Raw genomic sequence first — 13,223 nt, forward strand, 5'->3', positions numbered from 1 at the left:
GTAAGGAGTCAGGATTCCCTTTCATCCCCGCTCTCCCCCTTGCTTTGTCACTCAGCTCTGGGCAAGTCACTTGACAGTTCTGGCATTTCTCTGCATTTTGTGTGTAAATCGAATAGAGTAAAGCACAGAGTTTCAGGTTCCTGCCTCCCAGCTCTAAGAGCGTAAACAGTGTTTCAAACAAGGCTGCAATGAACTACATTTTAAACATTTGCTAAACACACGGCATTTCCCAATTAACATGACCTGAGAGACATGCCTCTTCTCTCTTGGAGATATTATATAATAAATAAAGTCAGCGTAGCTGGAAGAAAGATGAAGGAAGTCCCTCTCCTCCGATTTCCTAGCTCTCTTCTCTCTCACACCTCACAGTCAACCTAGCTACAAGGCTGGTGCTTAAACCTGTTTTCAGGTGTAAATGTAAAACCTCATTTGTCCTCCAATACCTCTTTTTTTCCATTAATCTTAATTTTCTCTCTGCATAAACTTATGAATACCCTTGATTGTGGCTGATTTTGAATTCTGGGTTATATAGAACATCAGTGCTCTTAAAGTTAGTGGAAATTTCCAAGTAGCCCAATTAGTAGGAAGAGAAAATATTTTTTTCCAACTGAAAGTACAAAAAAAAAAAAGTTGAAAGAGGAACTTCTAAGTATGTTATTTTCTCAAGTGCCAAGCAAGATATTACAGATGAGGGATCAATTCAAAAGCAATTAATCTATCAAATTCCTCTGATTTTAAATTATCCATGTCTGTACAAATCATATTTATAACACTCAAGGAATATGAGTCATTGGAGACCCTCTTAGCTTCTCCAAGCTACAAGAAAACCAATGTCAAAGAACTTGGCTTCAGAAAATCTAATTTTCTTCCCCTGAATTACTGTCTCATCACATTCAGTCATATCTTTTGGGAAGTGGGTGGAACTAAACTTTTTCTTCCACCTTCTCCTATGCTTCCAATGAATTTAAAAACACTTTCTCAAATCATTTATCATATTGTATTTTAACATTTTGCTTGCGGGTCTTGCTAAAGTATATAGGCCTCTAAGAAAAGGGGTTTTCCTAGAGACTTTCCTAGAAACTTAATGTCACATTAATCTTTATATCCTCCATCATTTAAAAAATCTCCTAACCTGTGAGATACTTTGTAAACATGCAACACAACAGAAGCAACCCAGGCCCGCAAAATCAACACAGGCGTACAGTATTTGCTTATTCCTTTCAAATAAGTATAGGAAGTCTATTGGATGAGAGAGAAAAATTTAACCCTCTTTTTAACATCCATTCTTTAGTTTTACTTTGCATTCGTTTCTCAATTACCTTTAAACGCCTCTCATTTCCAATTCCTCCTTTCCAAAGGAGCCTGCCCCAGAGAAAGAAAAGTTGGGCTGGGAAGAGTCCGAGAATAACTATACAAAGGAAAGACCAAGGGAGGAGCCCTCTGGTGTCGCCCAGGAACCCTGCTGATTGGCTGCTGTAGTACCTGCTCAGAGCTCTGCACTTAGAACACTTTGTAAGAGTTCAGTGCGGATAAAGCTGAAGGGTCAGTAGTGAATGTTGAGAAGCAGAAGCTGGTTGTCACTGAATTTTTAGGGTAAGGGGAAGAACAATTTCTGTTTGGGTGTTACCAACTTATAATCCTCTCAGGAGACGCTAATCAGAATGATTCCAGACAGCAAACACCACACATATTTTATAGTAACAAGTCAGTCATATGTACTGTAATTATCTTCAGAATGAACTTAAAAATAATAATCTTGAGTATCACAGAAATGACTATGTCATTGTTGGCTAAAATTTAGGATAAGATAATGTGCTGGCAAGTGCTAGTCAAGGGAGAGTTAGTAAGTCTGCTCATACTGTATCCAGTTTCTGGAAATAACTGGTAAAATGCAGTTACAGTGAAACTTTTGGTAAATCTGGGCTCTGATCCCAGGCCACCATTTTGGAAGCAGGGTTAATATTTACCATAATATACAATATTCTGACACAAAGTAAAAGGAAAGGTCACAGTTCAAAAAAATCTACCAGAAAAAAATGATGGATCCATTTTTGGGCTTCTGCAGTAATTACAGACTAAACAATGGGGTCAGGACAGGGGTCAGGAAGGCAGGTAGCAAAGCGGAATTCCAGCAAACCACCTGCAGGAGGAAGACTGATTTCAGTTGCACGGATTCTGTGCTTCTACATGAATCTCTCTTCCTAGGAGGGCAAATGAGTTTGGCTTACATATCACACCGATTAATTTCATTAGCTACATGGAACCTGTACTAAGAAGGACAATTAAGAAATTCTGTGTTCAGTTGGAGAAATTATCTAAGTCTAGGAAGAAGCGAGTGTTCATTGGCTGTATCATTTCCATTTCTTTTGAAAACGAATCACGCCCATTTCACTTCTGTATCCCCAGAATCTAATCCAGAACTTGGCACATAGTAAATGTTCAAGAAATGCTTCAGAATAAATTAATGAAAAAATTAAACTTTTTTTTACCTTGGTTTCGAACAGGGCTAACAAAATTGATACCATGAACATTTCTCCAGTCCCAAGAGGTTGGCAAATGTAAAATCTTCTCACGTATTTCAGCAGTTACTGGTGCAGGATTGGGCCTAGGATGAAAATATACACTTGACATGAATACACAGTCTTTCCTTCAAGGATGATGCCTAACCTCTGCTTCCATGACTTCCATGACTTCAACTTCCAGGGCTAAGATCTGGATTCAGCCCCAAGCAGCACTTGCTCCATCAATGTTCCAATGTGTCTATTGCACAGTAATGTGGTAATCTATATAATGTATCCATTCTACAACTAAGTTGTGCAAATGGCTTTCATCACCCATTTCTTTTTCAGGGCTTAGTAACTTTCCCCATGTGAAATGACACTGTTTTTGTATGTCACTGCAATGCTATTTTTAGTATGTTTCAATAGCCGTGTTCTCTTAGTTCTTCCAGATTTTGACCAAGAAAGTAGACATGAGAAGGTAAAGGTGGCCCACAAAGGATCCAGAGAAACAAAGGACTTGCTGATGTCTGATTCGGGAGGCACGTGGTAGAGACAATGAAGTGGTAAAAGAAGCGAAGGAGGCACAGAAACAAAAGACCTGAGTACAATGACGTAGGCAGACTGGCTCCGTAAACAGAGGATAAACTGCTTCATCATTACAGAACTACACTTTATGTGATATGCTTGGAAAATAAGACACAAAAGGAGAGTTGCCTGGGATGATGAAATGATGGTTGGACATTTTCTGGAAAGAGAAAACTGTCCTACAAGCTTCTCTGTATTAGAGATTTAAAACACACACATGAATGAAGCACTTTAGCCCTGGCCATACCAGACCTCTTAAAGTTTTCCCAAGTCTGCTGAATGCTAAGTTCAATGTCTTTGTACTGCTGCTCCCTTTTATCTAAAATGCCTGTGGTCCAAAGCTTAGAAGACATCCCCTTAGAGTTTTTCCCTGGCTTCTAATTGTAATGACGGTTCATACAGCGGCAGCCTCCAACTTCCAATCCCTAACCAAAACTCACTCCCCTCTCTACTGCATCAACTCCTTTTCCAGGCCACTACTGTTCTATTGTGGTAACATTTAGTTTCCTGTTTTTGTAAACTACTTGAATTTCTTACTCAACTTGGCATTATCATACCACAGTCTTCTAACTTTCCAGTGGTTAGCAAGTTGGTTTTTACCAGGCACCAATTTAGTCACTGGCAAAGATTATTTCTTGGCTTCTTCATGTCCTCTGCAACTAATCCTAAGCAGTTCCTTCTCTCACACACTTCTCTTAGGGTTGGTATAAGTTAATGTTAGGACAGCACAAAAGTGAGATGAAACAAAAAGAAAAAAATCACTTATGACCATCAATCATAACCTTGGGAACAATAAAGAAGAGATAGTATATTCTAAACAGCAGTATCAATTACTTTTTCATTAAAACACTAATTAACCAGGGACATTGATAGAAGATGAACATGAAGTGGTCTTTGACCATATGAGAGACAGCATTAAGAGAATGAAACATAACCCTGGCTGGTGTGGTTCAATGGATCGAGTGCCGGTCTATGTACCAGAGGGTTGCTGTTTCGGTGCCCAGCTGGGGAGGGGACCATGCCTGGGTTGCGGGCCAGGTCCCCAGGTGGGGGCTGTGTGAGGCAACTGATGTATCTTTCGCACATTGATGTTTCTCTCCCTCTCTTCCCTTCTCTCTAAAAATAAATAAATATTTTAAAAAGAGACTGAAACATAAAGAAATTACCATTAAAATTACAAAGAAATTATAGTGATGCTATAAAACTTTGAACCTGGACAATGTCCATGGACTAATGAAGGTACATAAAAAGCTATGCACAATAAAAATTTTGTATGTGGGGCAAGAAAAAAATAGAACAAAATAAAACCTTGGATACTTCTTCTGAGATTTGTGAATAAAAACTAGGGTACATAAAATTGGAAGGAAATAAACAGTTTTGATGATTTTATTAAGAGACCAAAAGATTCAATCAATCAGTAAATATTAACTAACTGTGTATATATAATAATACAATAAGAAATATGGAAGATAAAAAGGGAATTTCAAGGCAGGTATCTCAGAGCCATACTGACCTCCTTTGAATGGTTTCACCGCTGACTAGCTGTGTGACATCAAAGATCCTAAGGTCACAAAACTATGATGGACTCCTATTAAAATGAGTACTAGCGTACCTACCTCAAAGAATTTTTATTAATATAGGGCTTAGAACAGGCCTGTCTGTGATAAGTCCTTGGTAAATTATTAAGCTATGGTCATGATAACTGTCATTAAAAGGGGTAAATATGATGCTGATAGATTTAAGTGACTCTCAGGCACATGAAAGGCATTCAAATGATAACTTCCTCCTTTCCACCATTCCACTGGGCAGAACATTTGCCCTTCAGTGTACGCACAGACAAAGCAAAAACAACGTGGCAACTGAGGCTGAATGGTGTAAAAATGAAGAAAGTGAAAGGGGAATGTGGGAGATGGAGAAGTGGGAATTATAAAGATTACAGTTAGACTGTACATTATTGGTTCTTAATCATTTGGGTCCACATTCTTTAAGAATCTGGTGAATGTTCTGGACTCAGACAGATGCCTAAGAACAATACATTTTTAAAATAATTTCAGCAGTTGCACAAACTCCCTATACCTGAAATTAAGAATCTCTGAGAGTTTCTATTACATACAAAATGCTACTGAAAATGAGGCTGCTAGACCACAATGTCTGCTTCACTATTTCCAACTTCACTCAATTCCATCTCCATATCTCAAACCTTCTATGGAATGTAAGCCTAAAAAGCAGCCCATCATAAAGCTAGCTCTTTTCCAGAACAAAGGTGGTTGGGTGGAAGGAGAGAAGAATCAAGCACGAGAGTTCCTCAGACGGCCCTGATTAGTGTGGCTCAGTTGGTTGGGCATTGTCCTGCAAAACGAAGGGTTTCTGATTCCTGGTTGGGGCACGTGCCTGGGTTGTGTGCACCATTCCAGGGGGCACGCAGGAGGCAACCGATCCATGTTTCTCTCTTACACAGATGCTTCTCCCCCTCTTTCTTTCTCCCTTCCCCTCTCTCTAAAAATAAATGACTAAAATCTTAAAAGAATCATTTAAAAGAGTTCTTCAACTTGGCACATGAAATGTAGCAAAGCAGTTGTGTCTGAGGCTCACATCTTTCAGGCAGGAGCCCCTCTCCCCATTCACTTTACAAATCTAAGATGGGACAGGACATGCTCCATTCTCCAGTTTTGAATATCCAGAGCATCTCGCAGACTAGAAATTCCATAGAACATGCCTTGAGAAATATTACATACAATATTAGGAATATTGTATATTCTTTTTTGAAAAAGGGGCAGAACTATGAGAAAATGCTACCAATTTGATAGGAAAAAAATCTCCAAACAGCCTTGTAGTTGAAAAATACCAGAGCATTAGGATTATTAGTCTACAGATAAAAAGTTAGAGTGCATTTTACTTAGTTAACAATGAATTTATCAGTGGCCTTTTCAAACAATGCAATCTGAACCACAGAGTCTATTTATATTAAGGAAATAGTGTGTTCTCAGAAATTTGGAATGTGCTGTGATGCACTAAGGGGAAATACTTGTCCACACAATTTACTGACTCTCATGAGCTCCCTATGGGTTTCAGTTGCATAAATTTCTCCTGAAGCAAGGTAGGCATCACAGAAATACCCTTGGCTACTTTATAAACATTAACTTATATACGCAGATCTATCTAGCTACGGTTTTGAAAGAATTTTTAAAAACCTACCAAATTCCTGACTATATAAATTAAAAGTATTATCACCTAATTTCCTAAAGTAAGAATACACCATGGGGTATGTAAGATAAAGATAGGAAGTATCACTTCTGGCTGAGGGTAAATAGAGGTATTCTGATAAATAAGAAATATTTTTCTTGAACCTTAGGGAGAGGATTTTGAGATTTTTTTACAGGTGTCAAATTTGATGGTCATTATAGGCAAATTGAGGGGTATCTGAGGCAAAGGGAATGGAATGAATGGAGGTTATGTGAAAGAAAAGTTTCCAGTAATTGTGTCATATATTTGAAAGCAGGTCATGGTAGTAAATATAGTTATCGTCAAATATAGGTGGTTTTTGTTACCAAGTTAAATTTATTCATTATACAATAGGTAGTAACACAATAATAGCTGAGTATAGAAAGATGAAACTGGCTATATTTTATAGAAAAGCTAAGAATGGGGACAGAGAGAGAAAGAGACCAAAGAGACAGGAGGCAGGAGGCTAATCCATAAGGCAGGAAAGAGATGACAAAGCCCTAACTGAGCCTGCATTCAGAAAATGCAAAGGAAGTCATGCAAGCGTCAGATGCTGTGAAAGCAATATCCATAAATAGGACTTGGAGAGCATTCCAGTAAGTATGAATAGGAGAGGAAGATGGTCAGAAAGAAGGATGACAGAAGAAAAATTATGTTGGGATGACCAGTAAAATGGTGGGCAATCCAGGGAGAGATGCTGATTGGAAGCGAGGATGGCGTTCAACACAAATGTCTTTATCAGTGGTAAAGAGCGGTGCTTCGTTACCTGGGGATTCTCCGGCTGTGGCCACCACCTCTCCCCATCATCTCTCTCAGGGTGAGAGTCTCATATTCCATGTATGCGGTTGCAGTCCAAGACTTCTGAACAGCATTGATCGCTCTCACAAAGTCGTGATTATATTTGTAGAGCCTATTGGAATACCTGCCAACAAAAATAAAACAGCGTTAGGTACACTTTTTATTGATATAAATAGACTCCTCTGCAACAGGCACTCTTATCCTCTGGGCCAAAGTGGAAAGTGGTATAATTTTTCAGGAAGGCAATTTTTTTTTGGTAATGTAATATCAGCGGTTTATTCAACCCTTCAAAATAATCTTTATTCTAAAATAAAAGTGTATTTAAAAACCCCACACATTAGGAGCAGCACAGTATACAGAGAGGCATATAATGCCGAATTTCCAGTCAATGGGACAAGCAACATCACATATACAGAACACAAAACTTAGATGAACTGAAATCATAAGATAAAGTAAAATCCAATTTCAGAAAACAAGGATCAAAATATTAAGAATCCTTGAACTATTCTTCACCCTAATGAGATTCCACTGCACTCAAGTCATCTCATGGTGAGGCACGTGGCCCGTGACCCGTGACCCCACCAGCCCAGTCAGGGGTCCCTGGGAGCCTTGCGTGGCAGCAGCAGACATTCCAACAATAAATGGTGAGCAATTCTGATCTGAAAAATTCCCTTAACTTGGCTCTACAGACATCGGGCTTTTGAAATACCATCCTCCTCACTGTCCCTCATATTTTAAACAAATTCTTGTTTATAGCACAGTCGGTGTTGATATCCTTTGTTCAAACAAAGCTGCTTTCCTGGCACCAAAGCCAATTTGGGTTTGGTTCATATATGAAGACATAACCTATGAGTCCAAAAGACACCATCCTCTTTTGCCTGAGGTCATATATGTATATACACATGTATATACATGTGTATGCACACACATATGTACAGACCTATACTGACATATATCAGTATATGCTGCATGTATGTGTACAGTGTGTAGCATGTATGTATATGTGTACATGTATGGTATGTATACATGTGACAATGACATTAAAATTTGAGAAGCTCTGGTTTACCTGATGCCAAATGCTTGGATTCAGATGTAAATAAATCTAGCACACTAAAAGCATGTTTACAAAGCAAAAACAAAGGAGGAGTTGATTATTTATTTAATTCAGACATGTATCACACCTATGCCAGGTACTAAAAATTATAGAATTTATCATATTACTACTATGAAATAAGATTCAGGGGTTAAGTGGGACTCATTGCCCAAGACTTCCATAAACTTTCCATTAGGCAAACTTTCCATTACTCAGAATATTCCTAACCTGAGTAATGTCTTAGGCATACTGCAGACTTTTCTTTCTCTTAATTTAGATGTTCGTAGAGGAACCATTTTGCTATAGTCAAAAACACCTGGCAGCACTGAAATTTATAAGAAAAACATGCATCCACATAGATGATGGTTGACTGTTTTACCAAAGTCATTCCTATTCTTCCCCATTTGCTACAGAGTGAAACCAAAGAGGCACCTTTATTAAACAGATTATAAAACTGCTTGTATCATATTCCTCATGATATTATCATAACAAAAACAAACTACAGTTACTTGTTTCTTTAGACAAGAGTACATTTTAAATTGTAAATATATATCTTGAAATATTTTCCACTGATAAGACTTGCTATTTCACGGACCTCAAGTGTCTGAGGAGCAATAACCAGCCTTACTTCCCTTGTTGTCGTATTGTAACTTCTAGCAAAACATCATATGCTGTGCACATTACAGTAATGGCCAAGTAGGTCTTAAACACTGTCACTTTTAGGGTCTGAGGTCCAGTGAGATTAAGGAGCAGGCACGGAGGCCAGTTCCTGGTGAATGAGAGTGAGCTGGACATGAAGTCACCGGCACATTCGGGTCCACAGAGGATGGAAGAGAACAGACACAGCTGGCCGTAAGCACTACAGCGACTCCAAAAATGAGGACAACAGCAACAACCAGGGTAGCTTGAGGCCAGCCAATGACACTGGGGCCGAAAAGAAGAAAAAGAGACAAAAAAAGAAGAAAGAGAAAGGCAGAGAGACAGCTGCAGCCTAGAAACATGTGAAGATGAACTCTTTGCCAGCAGGGAGGATCCAGGAAATACAGAAGGCTATTGAACTGTTTTCAGAGGGTCAGGGACCTGTCACAATGGTGGGGGAAGCTAGCAAATAAAGGAGCCACTTCAGGGACACACAGCCCATCCCCAGACTGGGAGAAGTGGAAAACACCCACGGTCCAAGGAGCTCAACAGAGACAACGTCTGCCTGGAGCCCCACACCTGCCCCAGGACTTCACCTGGTGTGCCTTGGGACTAGGGACTGCTAAAAGAATTACACAGCCTCCTGAATGAGAATCATGTGGAAGATGATGACAAGTGTTTCAATCTGATTGCTGTATTTTAGGATTATAAGATACAATGGACCATAAAATGCACCTAGGTTTTAGAGGAGGAAAATAGGGAAAAAAATTTGAAGCAAAAAAATGTGAAATATTCAATAATCTATGACCCCACTCAACCACCCCACCCCTCAGCGAGCCAGGCAAGCTACATTCGAACTATAAGATGACCCCCATTTTCATCCCAAATTTGGGGTGTGCACCTTATAGTCTGAAAAATACAGTGCTCCCCAGAATTTATTTTATGGACTCTCAGGCTGCCTGGCTGTCTCCCTCAGTGGCACTGTGGGGTTCCAGTTGCCTCTGGTTGGAAACTGGTTGGGTTCATCAGGACCATACCAGCAAACAACCACATTTAAGACACACAGAGGTGATGGAGATCAATGTCCTGCGTGTGCACAACACACTGCGCTCCAGGGAGTTGGCTCCAGGCCTGATCCATGAGATAAGTGGGCAGGTTCAGCAGGAGGGCATTTTACACTGCTGTGGCGATATTCCCAAAGCCTGTTGACACCTGTAGGTACTGGTATCGGTCCCTAAACCCACTGAAGTTTTTCTACCTGAGTGGAAATAGGACCATGCAGATACCATGAAGCTCTACTGACTGCCCCAGTCTTCCAAGACAGCTGGACCGTGACCACTGGAAAACAAGGACATTCTAGCGGTGCACCAGCTCCCCACCAGGTACCTGAAGCCTTTTCACCTCATGCCAGTCATGACCCAGGAACAGGCAGGGCACTGGTTCTATCCCCAGGGGAATATCATTGACACGTTTGGGGTGGAGAATGCAAATGGGGAGGTGACAGACGTCCTGTGTTTTTACATGTTTCCCTCCACCATCCTGAGCCACCCAACTCATAAGAGTCTAAATGCTGCTTACTTTTTCTACAAAGCTCACACCCAGACTCCTCTTGTAGACTTCATGAGCGACACACTTGTTCTTGCCAAAATTTAAGCATTTGGCTTCTTCAATGCACTGGATCCCATGGAGAACAAAACCTTCCTGAAGAAACTCAAGTTTGGCATAGGAACATCAACTGCTCTATTACCTTTACAAATGGAAGTGGTCCCCACGTGCAGGCAAAGAAGTTTGGGCTGGTGTTACAGTAACCAGTTGCTAGTGAGATTATGGATAAAGGCAATGAGAATTCAAACCAGAAAATGGAACCCTACCACTTGTTAGTCCAATTTTCAGAAACACAAGAATCCCTTACAAAGGGAACAGAAGTAAACCAGCTTTACCAAACCACCAATGAACTTGACAATTGTACTGCAGTGGCATAGGCCGTGTGATGTCACCTCTGGCCATGTCTCTGGTCTCCTTGTTTTCCAGTTACTCACACTCTTATGCAGCCGTGATCCAGGGAATGTACCTGTTGAACACTAGCTTGTGATTGGCAAATTACAGAGTTAATGGGTGAAGTACATATATTGCCCCTAGCTGGTGTGGCTTATTTGGTTAAAGCATCATCCCGTAAACCAAAAGGTTCTCAGTTGTGGGTTTGATCTCCAGCCAGGGGTCCTGATTGACCTGTTTATGTCTTACATCAATGTTTCTCTTCCTCCCTCCCTTCCCCTCTCTAAAATCAATAAGCATGTTCTCGTGTGAGAATTTAAAAATGCATGCACATATATATTCTTAAAAATCCAGTGAGATTAAAAATAATGTACCTTACTATGGGTTAGCAGATCATTATAAGCCGAAAGAGATCTTGAGCTTAACTTCATTCCAAATTCTCCTTTACAGGTGAGGCAACATATATTCTCAGCACTCCAATTAGCAGTTCAGCTTCTTGAGTAAATGAAGCAATGTTTGAAATATCAGAAAGGTACAACAGCACCAGGTATATTTTAAATGGCACAGTAAACAGTGAAAAGCTTATTAGGAAATGGGTTGCTCAATGGTCAAGTGAAGCTAAGCAATTTAAAAGATAAATTTAAAATGGGAGGGACATGGATTAGTCTAGATGTAGGTCAGCACTTTCCCCGACAAGTGCATTTTGTCCTCTTTAAACTCGTGCCCCCACCTCTCTGCTGCGGTCATGCCCTGCTAGTGTGGCCTGCTTTTGACAATGTGTTCATACACACTTTCAGTGGATTTCACAACTAAATAAAACAGGAAAAGTTGCTACTGATAATATTTCTTTCTCTCTTCCTTCCCAAACTAACAAAAGTCTGAAGTCTCTTATTTGTGTCGTTCAGTCACCTAAAGTGCACCTAACTTAACAGAAACATTATCTGAAGGTTATAGCCTGATTTGTATCTTGTCAAAATTCAGATGTTGAAGTCCTAACATCCAGTAGTTCAGCATGTGACAGTATTTAGAGATAGGGCCTTTAAAAAAGAAATTAAGGTAAAAAGAGGTCATATGAGTAAACTGTAATCCAGGATGAAGGGTGTTCTTACAAGAAGTAGAAATGAGGACACAGACAGAGGGAGAATCAGATGAGGACACAGAGAGGAGGCAGCCATTTGCAAGCCAAGGGAAGCAAAGCTGCCGTCATCTTGACCTTGTACTTCCTTCCAGCTTCCAGAACTGTGAGAAAATAAATTGCTGTTGTTTGAGCCCGTAAGCCTGTGGTACTTTGCTGTGGCAGCCCTACCAAATGACACACACAACATAAATGCTAAGGATTTTAATTTCAGTTACTATTGCCCTGTTTAAAATTTATATCCAGTTAGTACTGCCTATAGTTGTTGCAACATAAACATATGTATGTACAAATACTATGCAACATGTTTTCACATAGCAATAATAAAACAATTTTTATTTATTAGTCATTGAAGTTATGTAGTCCTCTTATATAAATTTTCTTTAAAGCCATCATTGTTACATTAGTTTTAGAGTGATTTGGAAAAAAAAAAGTCTTCTCTCAATTACATCAGTCAACATATTTTTCCAGTCAAGTTTTGTTTCCAAGCTAAATAAATTTTATATCATCAAAATAAAATGTTTAAAGAATCAACATATATACATAACTATATATACTATGAACGAAATGAAATATATCTTTCATTGGTGACAACTCACTCACTTTTCCTTGAGACTCTGAAGGTGTGCCGTGTTCACGATCCCATTCTCATAGGCAGTTCCCATCTTCCTTCCGGTGAAACAAGCCCAGTTCCGGCCCAGTACATCATGCACCCACCCGGTCATGGTCTCGTGGCAGTAACTGGTCACCTTCCTGCCCTCTTCTTTATACTACAATTAAACAAGGGGAGGAAAAGCCAGGTGAATCTGTGGTCAACTCTCAAGTCCATTCCCCCGCCTCCCAGTCACAGGAAAGACACCCCCTTTTTTGTTTCATCTTGGGGATCAGCTCTGCCAAGGAAAACAGAAACTTCACCCTGAGAGCTTGCGTTCTCAGAGAGTGTTCTGGACAAGGAGCAGAAATAAATGTCTACATGATAAGCATTGTTCGTCACCAAATTACATTTGCATAACAAAACACTTCTGGCTATGAAAGGCAAGGAAAGAAACTAACATTTTAATAGCAAATGCCACATTCCAGGCATTTTACAAATTACCTCATTTAATCCTCACAATAAGCCTATGAGGAAGCAGATACCCCAATCCCTTTCTGCCAACTAGAAAATAAAGACTCAGCTCAGAGGGGACATGTAGCCTCTACATAAGCTAACAGAGCTGCATTGAGCAGAAACTAAATCCTGCCCAGTAGGGCAGAC

The 13,223-nt window shown here is 39.8% G+C and overlaps 1 protein-coding gene across 1 annotated transcript in view; it reads right to left on the minus strand.

The window, feature by feature from the left end:
- CTSC (cathepsin C) overlaps nt 1–13,223 on the minus strand; it is a 37,276-nt gene that overhangs the window by 4,638 nt on the left and 19,415 nt on the right. Inside the window, exons 3-5 of the mRNA XM_037137618.2 lie at nt 12,572–12,738; nt 7,075–7,230; nt 2,490–2,605 (exon numbers count right to left, since the gene is read on the minus strand). Of these exons, the coding sequence (XP_036993513.2) occupies nt 2,490–2,605; nt 7,075–7,230; nt 12,572–12,738 (439 nt within the window). The remainder of the gene's footprint in view (nt 1–2,489; nt 2,606–7,074; nt 7,231–12,571; nt 12,739–13,223) is intronic.

This window comes from Artibeus jamaicensis, unplaced genomic scaffold, assembly GCF_021234435.1.
Source record: "Artibeus jamaicensis isolate MK-2021 breed Jamaican fruit bat unplaced genomic scaffold, CSHL_Jam_final contig_64, whole genome shotgun sequence".
NCBI lineage: Eukaryota > Metazoa > Chordata > Mammalia > Chiroptera > Phyllostomidae > Artibeus > Artibeus jamaicensis.